The sequence below is a fragment of the Anguilla anguilla genome, chromosome 4 (assembly GCF_013347855.1).
Source record: "Anguilla anguilla isolate fAngAng1 chromosome 4, fAngAng1.pri, whole genome shotgun sequence".
Lineage (NCBI taxonomy): Eukaryota > Metazoa > Chordata > Actinopteri > Anguilliformes > Anguillidae > Anguilla > Anguilla anguilla.
In genome coordinates, this window is record NC_049204.1 from 27,679,347 (window position 1) to 27,706,175 (window position 26,829).

Sequence of the window (26,829 nt, forward strand, 5' to 3'; positions counted from 1 at the left end):
AGCCCTAATCCATTAGTTCACCTCACACATCTTACACTGAAAAAGGGAAGCCGCTGCCTTTCCAGCTGATACGTCCAGAAACACTGAGCATGGTTATGTAGGTGCTAAGGAAGCCATTCCACAATGATATGCTATAAATAAGTGCTTAACATGTGGCTGCAAATATCCAAGGAAATAAAATTAGTTTAATTTAAGAAATAACTAGGCAAAACCACAGCACTGCCAGGAGATGGCACATAGCCCTTAGTGGTCCTTGCAACAGTTTGCTGTTGGAGAGGAAAATGTCGATTTTGCAATGGAAAGGAAAGAGAAAGTAAATGGGAATTTCCCTTTTAATTATCACTGATTGAAATGAATTTGCACAGCCTACAGAATAATGTTCAGCAACTACAATGATTAATTCAGTCTTTACCATTGGTTATGGCATTTATGTGTTTCCTCAACAAAAAATGAAAAAGCATCAATTGAAATAATGGATGGTTGCCCTTGCCATAATAACCTGCTAATTCCAATGGCTTTTTCAAATACTTCCCACACTTTGACATATATGACTTTAGTCTGAAATACGATAATACATGATATATGAAATAGGTTATTATTCATTGTAAATAACCTCAAGAACAAATATTATGTATGACTTGTGGTACTGGCTCAAGCGTTCCGAGGGGGGAACTGAAAATGTGTTAAATACGCAAATGTCAACTGCAGTAACTCACTTCCACTTGCGCGCAGCAAACGCTGAGCACGCGCTCTCGTATCCAAATCTTTAAGCGCTGAACACGTAAAATGAGAGGGAGTATGGATCGTTTAAGTATTGAATCTAACTATTTCGTGTGAATGTTTATGTCAGTTGAAAATAATTAATTCTCTCAACAATGAAAAAAGTAAAACCGCAGTCTACAGTATTGCCGGATAAACTTGGTAAGTAGCCTATTTTTTCCATTACACAATGGCGTGAGTCTTGGGATACGTTGTTTTAATACTTACTCGTTTTGTGGGATATCAATAATACCAATGTCATCCTTAGTCAGAAAGTTACTCGTAGTAACCCATTATTTAATCATAGGTTTTCATATAAGTTACATAGTTAACGTTTGCAAGTGAATGTTTGTGTACTTTTCCATACACATACAGCAGGTGTAAATCCATACTAGACGTTAGACAAGTAATGCAATTATTACAGCGAAAAATTCCCAAGAGCATTTGTCGTTTCATTATGTTCGGCCACACGTGTTGGGATAATGTTTGTTTTTTAATCTATCTGAAATGTTGGTGATTTGTACAGCTTTGTAAGGTTTGGCAGTTTCTTATTTTCTAAGGTGCACACTGGAGAAGTTCCTGCGGATCAAATACCGTTTTTCAATAAAAATGTCAGTGGCAAGGGCGGACCTAACGCTACAAAGAGGACAGCATAAGTAATCATATAGCCAAATATCGACCATATACAGATTAAACGGGTGGAATAATAGGACCAATGACTTCTCTATGTGCGGGTCTGCCAGCCCTTACACTGGTGACTCTGCTGTGTGGCGTACCAGCAGCAACAGGTAAATCATAATGGATCACATTCAAATGTTATTTCCAGCTTTTATTTACTCGATCTAATCATACACGGGACATTGGCAGGTGTATACTGAAGGCTGTCATTTCAGAGCATTCAAATCATCTGAACGATTATTGTGGATCAGTGATGCCTCTTCTGTTTCTCAATGATAACTTGTTTTAATCCGTTTCTTGTCCATTTTGGATAGGTGTCTTGTTTCTGTTTACCGCAGCATTTAAGCAGTCCACTTTTCATTACGATATGCTTATAGTGTACCATTCTGTCAAACATTCCGTTTCAACTGAAAAACACTTGGTAACCTTTTCTCTGAAGTATATTTTTCACAAGAAAAATTGAAGATAAACTTTCTCCTATTTTTAAACATTACTTGTTGAAGAGGTGTATTAATTGATGATATAATGTAGTTATTATTAATATGTCGAATGGAATTCAATTAGGCCTTTCATTGTATAATTTTGCTTACCCATAATGTATTTTTTATGCATATTATGTAATGCATACATAATGAATGACATTGGCAGAGGGCCAACCCATTTTGATGCCTACCAAATTGTAATATTTCAATTTACTTAGTAAACTTTTGGTAAACTTTTTTTTTTTTTTTTGTAGCAGGAGAACAGTGTACTGCATACTCAGAAGTGGGTAAAGTTGTCCAGTTGGGTTCAAGTTTTCGCATATACTGCAACTTTTCTACAAACCCTTGCCATGGAAGGAGGTCTATTCACATCAATCGGAAAGAGGTCAATTCTCGTATAGATCACAATGCTACAATATCATCTTTCCAAGTTACAAATATTACAGAGAATAGAGTCTTCTTCACCTGCAAGTGTACAACCTCTTCTAAAAACCCAAGACTTTGTGGAATTGATGTTGATGCTGGGTGTAAGTATGCCATTTAAGACAATGTACTCTGATATGCTTGGACACAAGGGAAAACATTTGAGAAAATGCCGTGTGTCAAAGCTTGCAATAAACTATGTGTGCTTAAAACAAGTTTTAAAAATGCATTTAATACTTAACAAAATTTAAAATATATATTAAACTGAGTCAGAGATGCGCTTTTAGCTTTGAATATACTTCTACATTGGCAGCTTACCAAGTATGAGTTTAGGGAGGGGATTGTGAAAACCAGTGTGGGTTTTTTCAGGATGTGAAGAACTGCAGGTTTGAAGAACTACATTGCTCACACAAGATTCAAGTGCCTTACCATATTTACTCTAAAGAAAATTCTTAGGGTAACTACTTCTTTGTGACCTGCAATGCATCAGAATGTTGTGTTTAGCAAAACTCATGTTACAGAGGGTCTCCATTATGTTTTGTCTCTTCAAATGGCCTTAAAAATGCAGGTGCTGAAGGTGGTCTGCCTTTGCCTTACAGATGCACCCTGGACACCTCAGAACTTGACATGCATTCAAAAAGAGGGATCTGGAAATGTTACATGCTCATGGAAAAAGGGAAGAGAGACTCACCTCCCAACCATATCAGAGTTCTGGTAAGTATAACTGGAAAGTGTATGTTCAGTGTTACAGGATCGTTCACAGGAGACCACTTTCCCAGCAAAGTATGTCAATGATGGTTTATAACACATATTGTGATGGGGTTTCACCAAAGGCAGTGTTAATGCTCCATGTAACAGGTGTTCAGTGTGTATGAGCACCGGAGGCTCATTTTGGTTTTGCAGTCATTTTGATGATAATGGACTGAGTGATTTGCTTTTTTTTAGGCTGAGAACATTAGCTCCTGATGGCACGGCAATGGTCAGCTCTATACTTGGATCTGGCTCTGTGACATTTCCCATCCTTGAACCCCAGGGGTCCTACTCTGTGTGGGTCAAGGAGACAAACCAACTGGGCTCTGCAGTCTCCAGCAGCTTGAATTTCTCACTCAATGATATAGGTAGGCTTAAGGGGATAAAAAGTATGAGGTGAATATTCTTTCATTAATATTCAATTAACTGGTAAGTATCTGCCTTACAATATATTGTTGAAAAACGAGCAAAATACTTCACATATCCTTAGAATGTAGATAACCAGGTACAGTAAGACCCAAGTCTGACCAGCACAATCATAGATCTGAGATCATACCATCCTAGACCACAGGGCTTCTTTAAGACCAAATTTAAATGGGTTTTGTATCTATACATTCTGATGCCAGTGTTTTCTTAACACAATCGCCAACTGTGGTGTGGGGATATTTCCAGATTCTCATGATGTACATGAAACATTAATAGATATTTATGTTGTGAATGTACCTTTATTTGAGGCATGGTGAATGAGGAATTGCCTACATTTTCACAGGTTTAAATTTATCTATATAGAATTGCGCAGTTTAGCAATATAAATAAAATCTGACTATCACAAAATCAGCAATAAAAGGTAAAATATCCCAAAATGTTCACAATGACAGTTGTCAGACCTTACCTAAACTTCCTGTATGTAATTATCATGTCTCTAGAAATGGCCTTCTTAGAGATTTGACTATACACTATTGTCACAGATCACTGATGAGGTGTGAATCTATTGTAGATCACTGTTGCGTTATCTCTGAATGTGATGTGAACATCTCTTGTAAAATGCATGTTTGATGAGATCATTTTCTCTCTAGACTGTCAGAACATTTTGTTAAATGTGCCTTTTGCTAAATTTATATTACACAAGAGATTTTGTTTTGAAACTCTGTTGTCCTTTTCTGTGTACAGTTATGCCCCTGCCCCCAGAGATCAATGGGGTGGATTGCTCCTCTCGACATTGTGTACTCCACTGGGACAGAGGACAGGGCCCACTACGCATGGAGGTCCAGTATCGGGCTGTGCAAGAAACCTGGACTACCCACCGCTTCACTGTAAGCACCAGCAATAAAGCCGGATATTAACGGGGTGTTTCTTTCAAATTAAGTTTTCAATTGTATTGATTAACTTTTTTAGTTTTCTTAACAGATCCATTCAGGGTAAAGGAACAATCCCCTAATTTGTTATAATTTCTGAATGTACCAACAGCATTGAGGACCGGCTGACATATATACATGTACACATAAATGTTTACTTCTCACCTACATAGAACTTGGTTACAGTGCTTAGCTTAGATTTGTCCACCTAGCGTGAATCACTTTGTCTTGTGGATGTGTTCTAAGCTAACTCTGACTATTAGAATTGTCAAGCCCCGACCTGACTGGCACCCCAGCAACTTTAAGTCAAATCGTTACAGTATCTTATCATGGTGTACACTAGTACACATCACCGACCCAGAACTTTTAGTGGGTATGACACAATAATATCCCCTGACAACAAACTGGGGTAATTCATTTCAATAAAAGCCAACAGATACACTGTGATTCTGCACTCAGGACATTAGTTTAACCTGAGAACAGCAGATAATACATTTGATCATAATGATTGACTAGTAGACTCAGTTTTGCAATGATGAGTTGCAGAAGCTGAAGTTAGGTGATTGTGATCTGCATCACACATGATCATGAAACCTGACGTTAAAGGTTAAATTTAACAAAAGGGTCCTCCAACATGATTCAGAAACAAAATGATGGAGAAGAATATTTGCAAATATCCTTTATGCTTTTTTAATTCATATCCCCCTCCATGTAGCTTTAATGCATATATTCAGCAAATCTGCTTGTATTTGATTTGGTGTAACAGTACTTTTGCTGAAAAAGAGAATGTTTATGTCCAGCAGGCAAAAGGAAACAGGACCTGGGGCATCAATGACCTAGAACCATTCATGTTGTATGAAATACGGGCCAGGTGCAAGCTAATGCCGGAGAGAGGTGTATGGAGTGAGTGGAGTACTGTCCTCACCACCAGAACTGATGAAGAAGGTGACTTCATACTGCCTCTTATAATGCATTCAAGATGTTTCACCAGACTGTGACATAAAAACATGATGTAGAAAGACTTACCAGTAGGACAATCTTAAAGGTGTGGTATGTGAGTTTTTTTTGGAACAGTTTTGTTCATATTTGGTAAAATTTCCTTCACATCCAAACAGATATTAATAAATTAAAAGCTGTAATAAAAAAATCTCACTGTCTCCCTGACTGCCCCAGGCTCTGTAATCAGCCACTCCAAATTTCATCGCTCCAGAATGTTAACAATCAATCAGGACAGCTCTCTGCAAGGAAGCTTCGCTCTCTGCCTGTCAATCTGCATGGTCACAGTGCAGCCAGAGCAGGCAGGGTGGGGCTACACAGAAAAGAGCAGAGCAGAGATACTGCATTGTTAGTGTTAAAGCTAGGTAGCTAGTAGAAAACAATTTGAGGGGAGGGGATGGGAGGTGGTGGAACTTTTCTCAAAATCTAACTTTCTCTTGTTCATTTCTCCAAACTTACATACCACACCTTTAAATTTTTACCTTGAATTGACTAATAATTCACCAACGTCAGTAGACGGGTACGACAGTATTTCTGTGTTTCCATGACACATCATCTTTGCATACTTGCGTCAAGTTTAAATGAAGCTGGAAGAATTCTTGGAAAGTACTGATTTACAAACTGATTGTGTGAGATAAATAATGTCCTTTTGGTTGTTCAAGGTGTGCGTGTGTGCGTGTGTGCGTGTGTGTTTGTGCGCGTAAGATGATTTTGTAGGTGGACTTATAAAATCCAGAGATCATAAAAAGCTGGGCCAGAGTAAGCTGAAGTAATCAAGTTTTGTCCTTTAAAACTGTCCTTTTAAAGTGACTGAAATCAGTTTCAAGAACATGGTGGACTGTGACGTCAGTGCTAGCTGAGCCTTCTTGGAAAACACGCACCTTAGTTGGCCACATTGCTCTGTCTTGTGTGTTGGTTTGTATTTGTAGAGAAGCGCATTCTCAACCGTCTGTGTGCGTGTTGTGATCGTAGACCACAGTCAAGAAGCAACATGCAGTAGATGTGCACTTAACTGAAGACGTTATTTCAGAATAGTTTGTAGAGTGGATGAGATATACAACAGTGTCTGTTTAATTTTGCTGCATTGTATCTTTTTTCTTTGCAAACGTGCCATGTTAGCATTGCATTACAGTATAAGCAGAGGCATGCTTTGGAAAGCAGCAATGAAATTTTGGCTTTAGTTGATGGTTACCTTAAAGGTCATTTGTATCTGTTATTCGACGCAGATAGCTTTAATTTCCAGGAACATTAGTCACGACTGAGAAAACATTCTTGTTTCACTTGAGCAGTTGAGTGAGTTGCAGTGTGCATCAAACAATATCAACACAACACATCTTGCTGTCAGTTTTCTTCTGTGTGGTCTAGTGAAAGATTCAGCAAACTAAAATAACATGCAAATAACATGAAAGAATGATGTCAGCTGGAAATGGGTGTGGTGAGATTTAAGAGAATACTGTTGTCATATTAGTGCCCTGCTCTGTTGCAGTTCCACGTACGAAGCTGGACATATGGTACACTGAACAGTCGCCCAAGTCCCAAAACACATCTCTTACTGTGCTCTGGAAGGCAAGTATTTCCACCTTTGTTGTCTCTGCAGCAGTTATGACACCTAAATCTTCATTTTTGGCTGTTCCAATTATGTTTTGTGAGATCAAAGCTAGTGAATGGCTTTTACGGTGAGAACTTGTGTGTACAATCTGTGTGTACAGATGCATGCATTGCATTCCCTTCACAAATGCTTCAAGATGGCTTGTATAAGCCTTTGTGCATTATTAGTTCTACCACTGCATGCATGCAATGCAAGTGCATTTCATTTAAATTCTAAATGTGACATACTCAGATTATGGCTGAATAATTACCATGCTGTAATATCAGTACAATGTTGCATTAATTAAAATAAGTGGCTACAGATGAGCATTCTCCAGCCCTCATGAAATAAATTCCCTTTAACACTGCAAAGGAAATCTAATTGCCTTTAAGTTGTAATTCCTGTGGAAAATGCACATTTGAAGCAAAGAATTTCCAATGTCACAATAGTTATTCGTATCCCAACACCCATCAGCAAATCACAGGTGGTCGTGCACTGTTTCGGTGGGACTGTTACTCTACACTGCCTGTTGGTTGTACCACTTCTAAACTCATGACTCAGGACTGTTAATTCACCTTCTAACAACTGATGTGTTAGAATGAAACTAAAGCTAAAGTAGATAGACAGTTTCAGTTTACAATAAAGTGATGCCAGACTTAGAAGAAACACACTCAAAAAAAAATGAAATGCCAAAACAGACACCCCCATCCCCTTGAAAAGAGACACTGTAATGCATAAATGTAGGAACTAGCGGTGCAGTGCAGCACCCCTGTCTTAAAAACGAGACCCATGCTTAGGAGTGCTGGGGAACAGAGAAAGTAATAACTGCGCAAAAATACATCTGATCAACATATAATTTGTGTCAATGGCAGCGTAGATTATTCTGCCGCTATTATTATGTACGTTGTCCAGTAATGGATAATGCTAACAAAAAAAAAAATGTTGGAAAATGTTGGGCCCTGGTTTTAATCAGTATGTTAAACAATTCTCCACCCCTCTACTTATTGGTGCAAATTTAATATTGTGATCGTGATGTGAGGAAGATGATAATGGTTGTTGGTTTTGTTGCTGATAATACTAATACCACAAGGGACAAAGCCTCATGATGTATTAAGGTTTCACATTTTTACAGGTCCTGCCAATATGTGATCAAAGCATGCCACTAATTCCAAATTTATGTATGCCACTCTGGACAATGAAATGCCTAAATGGAAAATGTATGTAATGTACATGTATGACCTCAGAATGTTTTGCCGTGAGGATTGGATACAAACAGGCCTTTTCCCATTTTGCAGGAGCTAAATAAATCTGAGGCAGGTGGAAGGATTCTTGGGTACAGGCTAGAGGTTCATGATCTGCAGCAGGGGAGCACTAGAGTATACACCACCAACAGCAGTGCTGGCTGGCCAATCGCCTGCACTCGTTGCAATGTCACACTCTCTACCTACAACTCCAAAGGCCACTCACCCCCTGCCTGCATGACCTTACCTCTTCATACAGGTAAAGGCCCTGTCTGACTTGTCTGTTCCGATTAGCTATATTCTGAATACGCTCTGTTCCATTATAATCAGTACATATTGGACACAGCTGGGAGTAGTGTAATGTGAATGTAAAACGCACTCTGCTAACTGCTAGCAAGTCACTTTGTTTTAAGGGCAGTTTGACAGAAACAGGCCTTATGCTTAGGTCAGGCTTCACTGTTTGTTAGGCTGTCTTATTTAGTCTAGACAATATCAATGGCAGGAGAAAGTGTGCAACTCCTCTGTTCTTCTCTCTGTCTGCCCTCAGACCTGCCCGCCTTTGCCCCTCAGAATGTCCTGTGCATGCCCAATAGTAACAGCAGCATCGCCATCTCCTGGCAGAAACCTGCCACTGCGGGGCATGTGAGCGGGTACCTAGTGGAGTGGTGTCCAGCTAAAAGGGGGAAGCAGGGGCTCAAGTGGAAAAGGATAAATCCTGACCAGCTCAGCACTGTCATCACAGGTGCGCAGGCACGGTACATCTTGTCATAATTTGTCTGACAGATGAAGAGCCATCGTGAAGGTAATGCTCCTAATTTCTGCCTCTGCCACAGAGAACATACATCCAGGTGAATGCTATCAAGGGGCCGTCTACGCTCTGTATAAGGACAGGATTGCTGGAAAGACCAGTTTCTTGGATGTGTTCTCATTGGAGTCAGGTTAGAATTGCGTCCCATAACCTGCAGTATATTTTGTATGCATATGCAATATGTTACTCTGATATGAGTTGCACGTGTGACTGTGTTGAGTTTGTGTATGTGGGGTGTGTGTGTAATTTTCTGTAATTGCGTTGGATTAAGGAGTGAGTCAATAATGCACTCACTGCATGTCATTCTGTGTAAAATGTGATCATGAGTGTGTGTGGTGTATGGTGTTGTCAATAAGATTTTTTTGCTTGATGTGCATGTTTTCTGTTATTATCTGTGACTAGTTTGGGTTTGTGGTCTGCATTTATGTAATTGTATTCTAGTATAGACTGTTTTCTGTGCGTGTGATCTGTAGTCTTTTCTGTCATTTTGTGTCATTGCTACTTGCTTTTTGCAGTGTATGTGTGTGTGTGTGTGTGTGAGAGAGAGAGAGAGAGAGAGAGATCTGCAGTGTTTTCTACAATAATGTGTTACATTATGCCGTGATACTGGCTAGTGTGGGTATGTACAGTATGTATGTGTGTGTGTTGTTGTGTTGGGGAGGGTGGTCTATATTTGTGATGTGAATTTTATTGGTTTGTGTATGCTATCCAGCTCCAACACAGGGCCCTACTCCCTCTGTGAATGTGGGAGATGGGAGAGTGACTGTGACCTGGACAGAGATCCCATTGGAACACCAGAGAGGCTGTCTGAAGAGATACACAATCTACCTTGAACGGGCAAGGGACAGGACCATTCAAAAGTATGGTGAGGAAGCTGAGTTGGATATAGTGAGACCTGGTTTTAAAGCTCAATATGAAAAACCAATGTGTTGTAACAGTTGTAACACAGTACACAGTTTCAATTTCCATTGCAGCTTTTCTTGTATTTAGCACTGTATGGGCATGGCCCAAACATAACAATAGTAGTTTAGTGGTCTTCACAATACACCACAAAAAGGTGGCAAATGCATTGGGATGTAGTAGTCATCAACGGTGCCATATTTTTGAAAATATTACTGAAAACTTGCCGTCACCTGTAATGACTTCTGAATATTAATAAAGGCACAATGTGCTCTTGCTCAGACATGTGGAATGTTCAAAATGAGCCGAGCACTTTGATCTAGTGAGATGGCACGCTACTACAGCCCTCACATGATGCAGAACATGCAGTGGTGCATGTGCATGAGTGCAGGCACTAAGTAAAAGGTCGGTGGAAAGCCTTCAGCTCCTAACTGAGTATTTGAAATTTAGAGCATGTGAGATCTCCCACCCCACAAGTTTTTTTTTCCTGATGGACAATAATGACAATACGCATTGCTAAACATTAAAATAACATTTAACCAAGAGACATCTAGAGCGATGAATCACTAGAGATAATGGAGTTTGTGTCTGGGTTCTATTCCAGGTCCAATAGACCCTTCTTTGAGAAGTTACAGTGCTTTCAGTGGCCTACACCCCGGAGAAAGATACAACTTGTCAATGACAGGCAGCACAACTGCAGGAGAGGGACGCAGGGGAAAGACCGTCGTCTTTTTCTACCCACGCCATAAACGTAAATATATATACACTGTTCTTTACTTGCAATATGCACTCACCGGACACTTCAGTAGGTGACAGGAGTGGCACCCGGTGTGGTCTTCTGCTGCTGTAGCCCATCTGCTTCAAGGTTTGATGTGGTGTGCATTCAGAGATGCTCTTCTGCATACCTCGGTTGTAACAAGTGGTTATTTGAGCCTTTCTATCAGCTCGAACCAGTCTGGCCATTCTCCTCTGACATCAACAAGGCCCAGATAACTGCTGCTCACTGGATATTTTCTCTTTTTCGGACCATTCTCTGTAATCCCCTAAAGATAGAGACGGTTGTGCGTGAAAATCCCAGTAAATCAGCAGTTTCTGAAATACTCAAATCAGCCCGTCTGGCACCAACAACCATGCCACATTCAATGTCACTTAAATCACCTTTCTTCCCCATTCTGATGCTTGGTTTGAACTTCTGGAGATTGTCTTGACCATGTCTACATGCCTAAATGCATTGAGTTGCTACCACGTGATTGGCTGATTAGATATTTGCGTTAACGGGTGCAGTTTGCAGTTGAACAGGTGTACCTAATGAAGTGGGCGGTGAGTGTATATTGGCATATGGCTCAAGTGGTATATTGCTCTGCTATGCACAGCTTTCAATTAACAAATGTTTTTTTTTTTCAGAGCAAGACCAGCAGGTCTTTTATGTCATCATTTTTGCTGGTTGCACACTCTTTCTGTGTGTCCTCGTGGTCATGAGCTTGTGTCAGATCTCATCAGTACGGAAAAGGTAATGAAATGAGTTGCTGCTTCCCAAATATGGATCACACATGACACTATATACTGAGAACAAAGTGAGCACATGCACTCTCAAATCAAAGGAAATACACACAAAAGCTTCCTCTTATCTGCTTGCAGTTTCCCTTGCAACGCAGGCAGTTCCACATTCGTGAGGGACACACACTGAATCTCGGCTGTGCTGAACCCCATCATTACATTACAGAAAGACCTGGGTACACTGGGTACACAAGGGCAGGGCACAAGAAATGCTTTGGACTAAGGGAGATGGCTACAAAGGGAAAAAGCTGGGCTTGTTAAATGATTATATCCAGACTTAAACTGAAAAACTGCACTTTCATAAAATAGTACTTGTCAAGGGAATGGGATGTAATATACTGTTTACATGTATATTAATTGCACCCCCCAAAAAAAAAAATTCCATCCCCCAGAAGTTGAGCAGCAAGCATCACTGCATATAGAACTTAAAAACCTTTTAAGCAGTGTGAACCATTCATACATTTTATTTGGAAAAAAGACGATTAACTGCACTTCCCACAAAGTGGGAAGCTCACAGCAAATCTACCTCCAAGGAAGGATGAAAAGCAGGACTCCAGTAAAAAAACTTACTTATTATTCATTAGTCAGATTTACAGTATATGTACTGTTTTTTACATGGATTATATTTGTCTGATGATGCAGAATTCATCAGGCATGTTAGTATCATGTTAATGTTTCTGCATGTTGACCTTCATTAGGTTTCATGTCATTTTGTTCATGTCAGGAATTAATGTTTTTCCCGCGGTGTACTGTACCATGTGACTTGAAGAATTGAGATTACCAGTACACTGGTGTTTTACTGTATTTTTAAACAGCATTACTGATTGCCGTTTTTCTTTCTCCAGAGTTTCAATGTGTTTCTTTTGCTCAATGCCCGATGTTCCCGATCCTGCCAACAGCAAATGGGCAAAGGAGTGTGCAGCAATCAAGGTACACGGACCTGCACACAAGGATTCACCACGCTCACTGCTCCCCTCCTCAGGGGAGCCATTTAATTTTTCAGATTTTAATTGAAAACGCCAATTTGCACCACTTAAGACAATGGCAGGACTGACAGCCTCTGGCAGTCAGCTAGCTGTATGGTAGGGTTTAATATTTTTCCTCTCTTGGGAATAGATGCATGTTGTCCCAGGAAGTTGTTATAATAAGCCGAAATGGAAGACATGTTCTCTTAGCATTCATGGTAGTGGAAAGCCATGCACTTTTAAATATAGTTATAAAATCAACAATCACTCAGAGTTTACGCCACAGGACGTTTATTTTACTTTTCAGAACTACAAACGGTGCTAAACATTAGACAATGCAGTTGGTTGAAAAGAACAATATGATATCAACGTGTACCCTGTAAAATGTGTTAATGTTAAATAGTGTTAATTCAACTCTAAAAGAGTACATATGAGCCAAATAGGGACCATATGTATTCTGCAACAGTTCATTTAGCACTGAACATTTTACTGTATAGACTAAGACCCGTGTGTTCTTGTATCGTAACTAAATAATGTAGTCTGTAAAACATTTGAGAGAGGCCTGTGCAAAAATAAAAATATAACAAATAAATAATAACAAATGGTCTATAATAACTACAAAACAGGCCACTAATTTAATGTTTAATTATAAATTAAACAGACAATGACCAATCATAAATAAGATGGATATCTCCCTACTTATGTTATTTTTTTTCACTCTTCTTACCCAGGGTCTGATGCTGGACAACCAGTTTAGCCTGGATGACTCCAGTCAAAGTGAGGAGGAGCCTCATACCTTGGAGATACAGGAATTTCCGATGTCATGGGATTTGGCAAACCCAGAGCTCAGCAGAACTTCTGACCCCGATGGGGGCACCACTGATCTGTGCCTCCTGCTCCCACCCAACCACAGCCCATCACAGGCCTCGCCCCTGTACGACGGCCAGCTGACCTTCTCCTACATAAAGAGCTTCTCCCATGATTCAGACAGCTCAGAGCAGACTCAGGAGTCCAAGGGCACGGATGTCACCGTGGACTACATCTCCCCCCAAGGGCTGCTGGCTGATAGCAGTGAGGTGGAGGCAGAGAACGACTGTCTGGGTGACATGAACTTTTTCCCTTGTCCCCAGAGCCCCTTCCTGGAGCCCATGTTTCAATGTGGGGGGAAACTGACTTTAGACGCAGTGAAGATAGACTGTAGTTTCCTGGACTGAACTTAAACCTCTAGTTTCTATTCACCATGCCCAAAAACAAGTTTTTCTTTGCACAGGCACAGGGTGACAAGTTCCAGAATTTGTTTAAAAACACTAAACGTTCCCATGCAGCCACAAACTGTAAAGTAAATTCTGTGGAATGGGAAAATGATTTTGCAGTTTGTGTATCATACATGATCAGACAATGTTCTGTCATCTTAATATTCAATCAGAACATAATGTTTACATGGAGGAATATTCAAATGCTTAATTATGAAATGTAACAATCCTAGCCTTTAAAACCTAGCCTACAGAAATTTCTTGATATGTATTTTTAATCCAAGAGTAAATGCAGATCACACAGAAAGCAATTATATAGTTGATTTTCACAGTAAAATTAATAAAACCTCACCTCACTACATGTTTTTCCAGCTGCAAATACTGGGATACAAGCAAGGTACACCTGAGATACTTTGATGAGGACATACAGATGGGTAACAAATTAAAGGAAAAACCTGAGTAAGAGTGGAGGAACATAACAAATTTAGATGCTTCCATGCAAGTGTACTGCATGATACAATTAAGCAACTAACATCCTATCATGCTCTGTGGCATGTATAAAAATGCTGAGCAGGCCCAGTTGACCTAGTTTTTGAACAAGATGGCAAGAGGAAAAGATGTAAGTGACTTTGAAGGAGGGTTAATTATTGGATGGCAGGAGCTTCAGTCACAAACACTGCTCAACTGGCTAGTGGTTCAATAGGAACAGTGACTAAAGTGACATCTGCATCTAGATCTATGGGAAAGACATCAGTATATAGGGTTAGAAATTGTGGTCAGAGGCACATTTGATAACTGTGATGCTTGTGCATTTGTGCATTATGTAAGGAAAATGAGAATGTCAATTCAGGGCGTGATCAGACTGTCAGCAAGAACAGTCCATCAACAACTACATAGAGAGCGATTTTATAGCAGGGTCCCTCTTTACAAAGGCGAATGCACATTTGAGTGTTCAGTGGTGTAAAAACCCTAAGCACAGGTCTGCAGAAAAGTGAAAAAAGTGATATGGTCAGATGAGTCATCTTTCACCATATTCTCGACAAGCGTGCGAGTGCATATGTGGCATACACCAAGAGAACGGTACAGGCCTGAATGCTTGACACCAACAGTGAGGGGGTCTGGTGGCTCTGGTATGCTGAGGGGGGAATTTTCCTGGCATGGCATTGGAAAAATGTGCTATATAAATGCAGTTCATTTACCATTTACAAGGCCACATTAATACAGAAATTTGCAGCTATTCACCAGCTTTCAACCACTTACTTCAGCTTTTTAAGATCGGTTGTGGCAGACATTCGGGGGTTGGTATCTGCTGTTGCCTTCTGAGGAATCTGAACCTTACACCTGGACCTTGCGCTTCTTGGTGTTTGCAGGGTCTGATGTTTTTTGCCCTACAGCTCATCTAGCATTTTCATCCCTTCCTTTTTGGAATTGTTTTTTTTGGAGGTTTATGAAGTTGGATCTTGGTTTTACTTGGGTCCATTTTGGGAAGAAAAGGCTGTGGTTTTGTATTTTCCTTCATTTCTTTTGTCCATGTCTGTAACGTTCATTAAGGTAGTTGACCTTCATCTTTAGATTATATGTATATTGTTAACTTAATACATTTCTTAATCAGGTTGAGTAGTACATTTTGATGAGATTTAATCAAACAGATTGCTCTGCCTATCAACAAATCCAGTGATTTAACTAATTACTAAATTAAATCAAATAAATACATTTTGTCGGCTAAGTCAGATGATTTAACTGTTGATACACTTATGGGCAGAGTGCCCGACCTTAAACAAGTGTTGACTGTTTAAACTGCTGGATTCAGAACTGACTTTTTACTCGGTCCTCACTAAGACAACACTTAAATGAGTAGTAATTATGCAACAGTGATGTGTAATTAATTCCAGTGTTTATTATCTGGTATGTATAATATATTTTACCTCATCGCAATTCACAATTTTTCACTTGCTATCCTGTCTAAATTCTGGATCTGCTCCAGTGTGTCATTTTCCTAAATTACCTTAGACGACTTTCACCACCCCCTTCACAAGAAGGGGTGTGGTGTACGCAGCCAGCTATATTGATATTGACATTAGCTGGCTCCCTTCCCTCACTTCTCTGACACAAAGGGAACCATGAGAGAAACTTAGTGACAGGGAGGATCCTAGCAATCTCCCACAAAGCCACACTGTTGCATTGTGGACTAGTGAGGCTTTTAGCATGGCAAAAATATCTTGATAAAGGAAAAACCCTTCACTTGTTCCAAAGGGGCTGAAACAAATAATTGATAATAGTTGGTGCTACAGCGAGTTGACGACAGTCATATTAAACTGCACTGTGCCTGCTGCGGCAATATCACCATGTGATGAAACCGAAATATATGTCCTGGGACCTACCTGAGCTTGGAAGTAAACTCTCCTAAGAGGGTTCATATTCTTACATGAATATATGCAGAATGGAAAAACCAACGATTCAATACTTAACATATCCGATCAGCAGCCTTGCTCTCGTCCTGCTCCTGACAATATTAGTGCCACAAGACCTATAGTGCAGTTATTCTCTACGCAGTTACAGAGAATGTGAAGACAGAAGAGGGCGAGCTTGGAAAAGCTCCTGCTGTTGACTGCATTGTCATACATGTTGTATTTTCAAATCTAACAGCACATTAAAAATGGCAGCATATATCCAAATATGAGCTGGTTACACAACTTGATCTGAAACACCTGCCTGGGCACCTTCTGAGTTTCCTTCCACAAAATACAACTAAAAGTTTAAACTTAGTCTAAAATCATTCTGATGCCCATTTTCATAGTGTAGCCCATCTTTATTTTTTATGCAACTTAATTAAGTCAGTACAAGTTAGTTTGTTATCTGGAAATAACCACATATTCTAAAAACCATCATTTGAATCTTAAAATGAAAAAAGACAACTTATATTCTGTGAACATGGAATGATATTTTCCATGAATGTTCAAAGCTCAACCATGTTAAGCACTCAACATTCCTGGGTTTATCAGAAGGTAAGCAGAGGGCATTTTATGGGATTCCTGGGGTTCAGTCTCTTAATAGGTATAAACTGCTGCAATTCAAACCCATATCTAAAAAGCAGTTAATGCAGTTCCAAGTTGTCAACTTTGTTTTGAAATTATGACCACACAGAATGGCATACTGTTTTGAGTGAGCAAGCATACACTTGACATCTCCCTTGCAAATGTAAATGATAAATGCTTGACACACATGCACCTTGACTGTCCCCATAGATCTCTTGGGCAAAAAAATTGTACTAGACTGTACATACAGTATATACATCTCAAAAAGCTTGTGCCCCATGTCTAGGGCAAAGAAAGTTGCAAGCCAATGGTTTAACTGAGGTATCATCTTCAACCCATGGGGGCTATGACCTCAACCTCTGTTTAATACGCCACTGCCTGAAAAGCACATGGCTCCTGAGTATTTTATGCGCACATGCCATGGGAAGCAGAATAACTATTTTCAGTGTAAGGTGTTACCAGGCTATGGTTTATCACTAAAAATGGTAGATTAACATGTATCAAGGTACACTATCTTAAAGATTTTTAAAATTTTGATGGTAAAAGATATATTTTTCATGAACCTGTTGGAAGTAAAAATGGTTAAACTTTACTTTGTTCAAACCACAAATGAAATGGCAATCATTACACACTAGCCACTGCCATTGGCAGAACACAAGTAACACCTTAAAGCAATTTATTACAACAGGGATGTTTGCAGAAAGGGGTTTTAAGTCGAGAAACCCAAACTTGTCTGGACCCAACAGTTCTACAAAAGAAAGTCTGCATGTGCCATTTGTGTCTGTACATCGCCAGCGACTTTCCAACACTAAATACAAGGTTTTGATTTGCTTATGGTACTGTTAAACCTTGTTATTCCTCTGATGCTATAATTTCACACTTCAATCCAATTAAGCTTGCCATTTTAAACATGGGACACAGAGGACTATTAGCAGGGTTAGAATTCACACATATAGTAGCAACTGATTGTTCCACACAGAACAATCGTATTTCTTTCAGAAAAATTATGCCGTAGTGCTGCTGCAAAACTAAAATGGGAGAACGTCACCACAATGGCAAACGGCATGTTTTATAGCATGGGAAAGAGACTGATCTGTGTGCTGAGCTATTCAAAATATATTGGATGTAGGCAGATGTAGATTTCCTAAGATTAAAAATCTCACACCACACCCCCCTCTAACCCACCCAAAACACCAAGCCCCCAACACTTCAGAGAAAAACTTCAGGGAACAAAACATGCTTGGGTGGTCAGGTCACCTGACGGGATCCTGTGGATGGCCCAAAAATGTTTGACTTATTTATTAAAGCAAATCCTATATAAATGATCCAGGGACCACTTAAAAAGTACCTTGGATCCAACAGCTCAGCGGAACCACAAGGGGGGAGGGCAACCCACCAGCAAGTCCACCTTTTCTGACACTTTCAGAAATGCATCAAAAATATCTTCATTACTATAAAACAGATTGTGTCAGGTCTTAAGTTTAAAACATTAAAAAATATATAGGCCACCACAGAACTTAAAAAGGCCCTGTGCCTCTCACTTAATATAATACAGTAACATTTTAAACTCACTTTTTGGTAAATTTGCCAACTGTAAAGTCCTTAAAATTAAATTGAAATCAATTGAAAGGGAAGCAAGCAAGCAGCAGAGACTGAGCTAACTGACACACACTCTTCACACCTATATTTGCAAATGCATATTTTCAAGCAGCAGTACAAAAGGTATTCATGAAGAATGCATAATCTCTGAAAAAAATACTGTATGAAAACATCCCTGCTACCATGTTTCTAAATACAAAACTTCTACCAATTTGCTTCAGAGTAGCAAGAAGTCCTTTTTTTTAAATTTTTTTTTTTAACAGATAATATTCAGTCCTCTGGTGTGAATGGTATGGATGACAGTCTTCCTTTTTTTAAGCTGAAGGATCCATAAGCATGCAAGCCTCGTAGAGGAGGGCCCGGAGGGGCTCAAGGTTCGGCTGATGGTGGCTTCTTTTAGGCCAGGGCTGGGAAAGCCTCTGGGTCATCCACATTGGGGACTGACACTCCACTAGGCTGTGAAAAGACAGAGGGAGAGAAGCTGTCATAAGTACCATTTCTATAGAAGAGCCCACTTTAACATCTAGCATAAGACCAAGAACAGTCCCAAGTTAACTGGAGTTGACCCAACTGGGGCTCTATCCTCTTACCTTGTCAGGTCTGCCCCCGCGGGTTGGCCTGTTGGCGCCACCACCGCTGCTGCCACCGCCGCCGCCGCCACCACCACCAGCAGCACCACCGCCACCACGCCCTCCCCTTCCGCCACGGGGTCCGCCACGGCCACGCCCAGGACGACCTAGATCTCCAAAGTTGATCTCCAACTGGGATGTGATGTCATTGGCCGGCTTCCGGAAGTGGTGCTCTCCGGTTGGATCATCAGCAGGGACCTGAGATAGAGGGGAACGCACGCGCACGCGCGCACACACACACACACACACACACACACACACACACACACACACGTACACAGTGCTCAAACACCTTCAGGCCCAGCACCTTAGCCAATCATCTGAGATATAAACAGCTTTTTGATAAAATGACAACGGTTAATTCAAGCTGTTCAGAAACCTCCGCAATGTCTTCTCTATGGGCGCTTATGGGTTTTAAGCATGCATGTTGCCAAGTCTGAAAGGGCTCTCCAACATTTTACATCAGCAAGCCGCTAAAGGTTACTTCAGTGCAGGTGATCGTTCAGCTGGCATGTAATTTTCTCAAGCAAAAGTGAGGACAATGCATACAAACATGGGGCTTGGAGGTTTTGACAGGCTGTTGATTAGACTTGGAAAATTCATACTCAAACAGAACCATGCTCACTCTGAAGCACAGAATAGCAAAAGCACAGCTCAAGTCAATAAGCCACCAAGTTGGAGATGCAGCGGCGATGAATCAGTACTTTCGGATATCAGGCAAACTTGGGAAAAGTATGGAGGAATGTGAATGCAACTGCTTACGCCGAGGGGAAGCATCTTTCCGACAAGCATCTTTGGCATAGCATAAAACCGTGTGTGAGCATTTACCGAGTGAGTAGATGTACAGAACAAAACACATAAATTAGCAGTCAGTTATCACCCAACAGACATCAAGTTGTACTTGCAAAAGAGTTGTTTGCGTTGGTGCCATAAGCAGACCAGTGGAAAATGAATGCAAGGGAATATAAACACCTTCTGGTAGACCACTGGCTCTGGCTCAATCTCAGGAGTGTCGATCAAAGTACCAGCAGGTCTCTGTTTGAGGAAAAAGGCCAGGAAAAGATTTAGTTCATAATAGTATAATACTGTAATAATAATAACTTAACAAATACTAACTGGCTATTGTAACTAACTTTAACGAGTTAAATGAGTCTTGCTATGTAAACCTGAGCAAAAAAAACTATATATTATTAGGCACTGGGATCTGGATTTTTCAATCCAATTTAATGTTCGAGAACCCTGTAAAATGTTACTTTCTCATTGTAAACCAGCAAATGTTCAAAGTACAATCAAATTCCACAGGTGAAAATTTATAAGTGCATATAAAAATAAAAATACACTTAGACCCTGATACAGTGCTATGAACATGCTAGGCGTCACACTTACTTCGTCGCTCTTAGACTTGTGCAGGACATATCCCTTTTTCCAATCAGTACCCTCGTTGGCCTTGCGAATGTTGAATTCAACCTTGGCTCGCTCTTTGTCCTGCATGGCCTTCCATTCATCCAGAGTCATCTCCTTGGGTCCTTCCTCTTTGACCTCCTCAACCTCATTCTCCCTGGAACACAAGCCACAACACTGCTGGGAACCGGAATCAACGCCCTTTGGTGGAACGCGATACGGCATGTGATGGACTGGGATATCACTGGAAACACTGTCAGACATGTTCAGTGACTAAATACCAAGCAGAAATGGAACATCAGGAGGGCTCCACTCACTTGTTCTCAGAGTCCGCAGGGGGGGCCTCCTCTCCCTCAGCAGTCTCCTCGGTGACGTTGGACTGATCAAGCTCACTAAAGTTTAAAAAATAACAGTCATCCATGCAATATGGCATCAGTTCTGCATAATGGCAAAATTGCCACAGTGATTTCCATCAGTGGAATTTAGTGAAAATGTCCATTTATTAGCATGTACCAAAGAATGAGAGAATATTGCCGGTAACACATGGACCCATCAGTATCAGAAACACGGCATTTTTCAGGCTACTTTATTGAATTATTATAACTATGAAACATTAAGACTGTCACTTAAGCCACTTCATGAGATCGGAGTTTAACCATTTTAATAATCTGGATTTGTGTCAACACAATGAACAACATGCTATTACTTAATCCAGGTATCTTATATGTCCCATGATTCATCATCAAATCATGAAAACACCACTTAGGTATTCCAGGTAAATACATCTTAACAGCCACAACTTGAAATTTGCTGTGAATTACGACACCCCAGAACATCTAACGATATTAAGTAAATAAAACAACTTTGCTGTATAACCCACAAATCTATCAATAAGTATATTTCTTTTTGAAACGGACACAACTCAAAACAACAATGTAAATAACAGATTTATGGTATGAAATTGCAACAGTATTCTACTAAAGTGGTTAATCCAACATGCATCTGTAACATCACGCTATTACCTATACTTGAATTGTAGATGACCATTTATCACTTGTAATCGCACTTGCAATGAAATACTACTGCTCAATAGCTTAATGCTAGTAAAACGTGCAGATCGCCTACCTCAGCTCATCCTTGACAGTGCCCCAGTTGTGAGACCCACTGCCGCCACGCTTTTCCTCAGGTTTCAGGCTGCTGAAACAAAAGCCAAAAGTCACTTAGCTCTGAGATGACAGCCAGAAACCCAAGTGCTCAGAACTGGATCCTCCCTTTCATGCACACCGCAGAGAGAGCGAGAAGAGGCACAATTAACGAATGACTTACGATCGGTCGCTTCCGCTGTGTCGGTCAAATTCGCGCTTTCCACGAGAGTCAAACCCATCGCCCCTGCCCATGCCCCGCCCGCGGCCACCACGCCCCCCGCGGCCGCCACCACGGCCTCTCATGGGCCGGTCTCCGGCAGACCTGATTGGGAGAGGAAGCAGAGGAAGAACAGTGAGCTGGAAAAGCACACATCTCCTCCCACATAACCAATAACACCTTGTGATCGTGTGTTCAACTTTAAACACAGGTACATTACTTTCATTAACTTTTTTTTTTTTTAATAAACATTAGTGTCTTTCCCTTTACCACACCACTGTGCAACTCAAGTGACAGTATGACAGCATGAGATAACTATGAGATGGGGATAAATGTGCATTTAGGGAATGTGGTGCACATTAGGAACCAGCAATATTGGAATATCAATATATTGAGGGCAAATATCTAAATAATTGAATATGGCCTGGTAACAATAAACTTAATTATTTTTCTATTCTATGTTCCATTTCCCACATGATTTATAAATATATAATGTTTTTTAAGTATTGACATAATATTTGATAACACAGGGAAAATTCTCACTTGGAAAATTGAGTGCAGACTTAGGCATGCTATGTGCACCCGACTCAAAATCATATCCCAATTCAGACTTGCGTGCAACTTGTCAAAAAGGGTCTGGCACACCCTCTCAATGCCAACTGATTATCTGAATATTGATGGGAAATTAAGCTGTGCATTGTACATTACGTACAGGTTTTATTCAGACCACAGGATCGGAAGATAAAGTACCGGCCATTGATCGCCACTGAGCCAATTCTATTTTGATGTAACTAAAGTAAAATCCAATCTCTAGTGTAAATTGTCTTAGTGTTTAAAAGAATTTGTGCTAGTGTTTACGAGAGGGATGGTTACTCTTCTGAGTTTATAAAATAAACAAGAAAAAACAGGCTAGGTTTATATTTGGATACGTCCGTTTGGATTCAGTTTTAAGCATGTGTAAATTAGCTGCAAGGAGGACTGCAAAAATAAAATCTGATGACAGACTATTACGGTTTTATTGGCAATGGCCTACACTTTACCGATTTACCCTCGATACTCCCAGAAAACAGTGAGCACACAAGTGTGGTATCATGAGCAACATAAAGTCTTTAAACAATTAAATGTCTGGCTGTTGGCTAGCAAGCAAGTGCTAGTTAGTTGGTTGCTTAGCTAGCTATGTGTAAACGGTGTCCCTTTAGTGTGCTATTGAAACCAAGATTATATTAGGTTGGGATTAGGTCGAATGATACTGCTGGATTAAGGTTATTCATCTATGACAGTTTTTAATTGAAGGACTGTTCCGAAGCAATATGTATGCTGTATTCAATATAGGTGAAATTGCCAGTCACAATATCAATTATGAGCTTCACGTTAAGATATACCAAAATACTGCTGGACCCTAGTGCCCATACATCTGCGGTGGCCTCTTTTTCAAGATACATTTACCTGGTATAAGGTGTATTTAGTCCTGTGAAAAAGAAAAAAATAGTTCAAGAGCCAAAATGGCAATCAAATGTAGTGTGGGTTCGACATTTCAAACCTAGTTAAGCAAACACAGAACCAACACTAATATAACCACAAAAACCAGAGTCCTACTAAATACAGGAATTATTCTCTGCTGAACTTTCTACTGGATGCTCGACCCACCATGGACCACGAGGATAAAAAAAATAATGCGGCCAATACAAACAGGTTCTCTGCTGTATCTGACTCCATCTCTCTGTCACTGAGGCTTCTAATGCTGCCCCAACTGCATTCTAGGCACTCACTTCTCCACTGAAAACTCGCCGCCCTCCGGCTTTTCATCGGAGGGTTTATCGAAGCGCCGTTCGCGAGGGGGCCTCCTGTCAGGCCTCCTGTCGCTGGGGCGACCCTCGCCTGGGCCGCCCTGCTGCTGAGAGCCTGGCTGTCCCTGCTGCGGGGTCTGTTGGTCAGGCCTCCTGCCCACTCTCCTGATACCTGAAACAAAAGCAAGCCCCACTTAGAACCTTCCACACACAGAAAGCAGAATAAAAATGCCGGTGGGAAATGAAAAAGAAAAAAGAAAAAAATTTAAAAACATGCAACTTCACCAGCTATACAATATCTTGAAGAAAATGTTACCACAAAATTGCCAAAAGGTTCAACCCTGAATTTCTACAATCTTTCTGGCACTTTCAAACACACCGCTTATAAACCTGCAGTGATGATCATGGGCTTGCTAAACAAAATTCCTTACGTGCTGTCCGTAAATGCATAATAAAAGTGAACCATATTCTAATAACTTGAAAATCCCCAAACAGCTGTAGGAAGATATATAATGAAGTTAACTAGATGAAATCACTGAATTTGGATTGCAGTCGCTGGAATGTGAATTAACATATGATGGGCTATGAAAATGACCAGTAAATTGGCTTGCCAAAGGCAATAAAATCGACCAGACTTTAATATTGAGAATGAGAAATGCCTCATTTATTGAAGCTAACTTGGTGTGGTAACAATAGTCACGCTTACCAGCTTAATTTCAGATACTGTAACTTGCCATCATGGAAGGGGGTTAGCAAATCGCCTCCCCCACCAAAATAGACGTGAGCCAGTGTAAGATACCAACAGCTGCTGGCACGTTCGGGTGTGCACCTGTTTGGACTTCTCACACGTTACCAAATCCGATTCAAAATTCGAATTACTTAAAACGCAGCCCGCTTCAAATTGAATTCCGCTAGCTAGGTAATGTTAATGAAGGTTCTCTGTGTTTCATACTCACACAGAATAAATGCGAGTGGGCCCTGGTTGTACCATTCCTGTGTTGTTCTTGCAAGCAAACTAATTTTATGTGAAAATGCGTCTAATAATCAGATAGCTGGTTGGCTGATCGGCTAGCTGACTTGGCGACCCAACCTAGCTTACTTGCACACCACGCCTATCGTTTCTGCAATTAGCTACCAACAATACTTTGCAAGATATTAGCAAGCCAACTCAGCTAGCTACTTTCAATTCGAAGTAGCAAGTCGATGAACCGGTTAGCCACTGAATAACACTAACCGCGTAATAAGTTTAATTGCTAGTCAGTCGTAAAAAACATACTGAAAAATATCACGAAACGTGCTGACATCACTGCCCAGTTAAGTGTATGGGAGGAATGCAGCTCGCAGGTGTTGTGACAGTTCACCAGCTAGCTACCTAGCTAGCCAACCCTCAAAATTCCACCACGCGGTTGGTCCCACAACGACGGTGCAGAGTCGGGCCTTTCAGTTGACCACCCATTTTATGCCCTATTTCAACGTTACAGCTCCGAGATGAAACTAGATCATTCCGATCCATGCATAGACCTCGCCAGTTAGCAGTTTTGTTTAACACTATGTCGATTAGACAGCTAACGTTGCAATTTTCACAGGTAACTTAAACTAGCTAGCTAAAAACAGGGCCATTTGTATTCAGGTCCCCGCTTGGCAAGTGCATAGATTCGTTTTGTCAAATATGAGAGCAATTGAAAATGACACTTTAAGGCTAATACTGTAGCTCGGCAAAATATAAGTTGGGCGCTAAAGCTGCAACGGGTTGACAATAGAGACTCGTTGTTGACCTCATGGGGGGTTAGCCATACAGTAAATACCCTGAAAGCCAGCATTGAACACCAGACCCTTCGCGTTTTCAAGTATGCGGAGCAACCATTTCTGGAAAACGGCTTACCCTCTTTCTTTAGTGGGACTTGAGGCTGTGTTTCTTCCTTCTTGTCCAGAAGTGGGTTCTTCCTGTCCTTCTGCGACTCTTTTTTGGGCTGCTTAGCAGCTTGGGCAGCGGTCTTGGCGGCACCAGGAGCGGCTCCGTCCTTCTTCTTGTTCTCAGCCTCTTTTAAGACCTCGAACGGGTCGGATTCATCATCAAATAGCTGGTCGAACCGATTGGTTACGACACAGCCGAAACCTTCTTGCAGATGCCCGGGCATGATGGCGCCCCTTCAGCGGGATTCTCCTCCGATTCTACGAGGCTTGAAGCGCACAGCTTGCTAGATGCTGCCACAAGATGGCCGGGAAAGAGACCTCTTCTCTTCCGGCGTGATAGACATCCGGGACTTCAATTCAGGCGCCGTGTGGGGCGTGTAGTCTTATCTTTACGCAGAGTGCCAGGATACAGTGTGAAGGTGCGCACCCGAAAACTACTAGTTCCAACAGTGTTGCGTCTCATTCTATTCTTGAAAGGAGTAGCTCTGAAGCGAACTGTCAGTGTCATTATGTTGCGGACGAGCGGCCGCTTGCAAGCTAAAACAGATCATGTAGCATTGTTCACAAGTAGAACTGAACGTATAGCCTTGTTCGGCAAAATGTTGGTACCGTTCATAATTGCAGCTAGTTCAATAACATGTTTTAACAGACGTCTCAGCCATAAGGAAAGAGTAGTACGGAAGTTAACAAGTGTCAGCTATTCTATTAGGAAAGATAAAAATTGCAAATGAAAAAAAATTAAAATAAAAAATAAAAAGTAACGTTTATAAAGACAGTGTATTGTAATGTAATTAGTATTGTAATCTAGATTATCTGTAATTAATGATTGTTGAAAACCATTGCCTCCATTAAAACATAGGCCTACTTCCAAATGTAATACTTTCCCACCTCTCCTGTATTACTTAGGCTACTGTTGCATTGGCACATTCCTCATATCTTTTAGAATATGGTTTGTAAACTAGCTGTGTTTCTTGTGCTAAATGTATAATAATTATTTCACCTGATGCCAGTGATTCTGTTGCAAAAAGACAACCAAAGCTATCAGTTAGAGGAGTCAGTTAAATTTGTCTCTTGACAGATTTACCACCTCACTCAAGTTTTGAACGGCTACTTGGGAAACAAACATCAACAGTAACCTTTCTGTCACCCAACTAGGCTATTGTTTACCATGTGTTAATGTTGACATTATATTAGGGTAGCCTACTAATTGCTTTGACACATTGGATCAAAATGAATGATTTCCTTGTGAAACAAGATATCCACAATTTAACTATATGATGCCTACTGTTATAAATTACTCACATAAAATAAAAAACCTATTTTGAAGATTGAATCCTCTGTATTTTA

At 40.6% G+C, this 26,829-nt stretch overlaps 2 protein-coding genes across 6 annotated transcripts; one reads left to right on the forward strand and one right to left on the reverse strand.

Annotated features, from left to right (window-relative positions):
* The first annotated feature begins 732 nt into the window (after positions 1-732).
* il12rb2 (interleukin 12 receptor, beta 2a) lies at positions 733-15,481 on the forward strand. Of its 4 annotated transcripts, none has more exons than XM_035412615.1 (16): positions 733-921; positions 1,304-1,547; positions 2,174-2,446; positions 2,942-3,056; positions 3,288-3,460; positions 4,263-4,405; positions 5,248-5,392; positions 6,930-7,009; positions 8,327-8,531; positions 8,820-9,014; positions 9,106-9,210; positions 9,793-9,945; positions 10,585-10,731; positions 11,385-11,490; positions 12,383-12,467; positions 13,234-15,481. In XM_035412615.1, exons 2-16 carry the CDS (start codon positions 1,475-1,477, stop codon positions 13,714-13,716), a joined length of 2,481 nt encoding a protein of 826 aa, XP_035268506.1. In that variant the 5' UTR covers positions 733-921; positions 1,304-1,474; the 3' UTR covers positions 13,717-15,481. The 4 variants fall into 4 exon arrangements, with proteins under 4 accessions (XP_035268506.1, XP_035268508.1, XP_035268507.1 ...); XM_035412617.1 differs by having other exon boundaries at positions 5,251-5,392; XM_035412616.1 differs by having other exon boundaries at positions 1,320-1,547.
* Positions 15,482-17,434: 1,953 nt separating this feature from the next.
* Positions 17,435-25,812, reverse strand: LOC118224837 (plasminogen activator inhibitor 1 RNA-binding protein-like). 2 transcript variants are annotated; one of them, XM_035412621.1, is made up of 9 exons: positions 25,451-25,812; positions 23,551-23,740; positions 21,746-21,886; positions 21,545-21,613; positions 20,737-20,811; positions 20,405-20,576; positions 19,991-20,053; positions 18,980-19,216; positions 17,435-18,845 (listed from the first exon to the last, which is right to left on the reverse strand). In XM_035412621.1, the coding sequence occupies exons 1-9, from the start codon at positions 25,704-25,706 to the stop codon at positions 18,786-18,788; spliced, it is 1,263 nt and encodes a 420-aa protein (XP_035268512.1). In that variant the 5' UTR covers positions 25,707-25,812; the 3' UTR covers positions 17,435-18,785. The 2 variants fall into 2 exon arrangements, with proteins under 2 accessions (XP_035268512.1, XP_035268511.1); XM_035412620.1 differs by having other exon boundaries at positions 21,545-21,616.
* Positions 25,813-26,829: the final 1,017 nt, after the last annotated feature.

What these genes read in the sequence shown, in the direction of transcription:
- il12rb2 (XM_035412615.1), top strand. Translation starts at nt 1,475, where the DNA reads ATGACTTCTCTATGTGCGGGTCTGCCAGCCCTTACACTGGTGACTCTG. An exon ending in TTTCTCACTCAATGATATAG is followed by an intron (nt 3,461 to 4,262) that starts GTAGGCTTAAGG and finishes TTCTGTGTACAG; the next exon opens with TTATGCCCCTGCCCCCAGAG. An exon ending in CACCAGAACTGATGAAGAAG is followed by an intron (nt 5,393 to 6,929) that starts GTGACTTCATAC and finishes GCTCTGTTGCAG; the next exon opens with TTCCACGTACGAAGCTGGAC.
- LOC118224837 (XM_035412620.1), bottom strand. Translation starts at nt 25,706, where the DNA reads ATGCCCGGGCATCTGCAAGAAGGTTTCGGCTGTGTCGTAACCAATCGG. An exon ending in GGCGAGTTTTCAGTGGAGAA is followed by an intron (nt 21,887 to 23,550) that starts GTGAGTGCCTAG and finishes TCTCCCAATCAG; the next exon opens with GTCTGCCGGAGACCGGCCCA. An exon ending in ACAAGTCTAAGAGCGACGAA is followed by an intron (nt 20,054 to 20,404) that starts GTAAGTGTGACG and finishes TTCCTCAAACAG; the next exon opens with AGACCTGCTGGTACTTTGAT.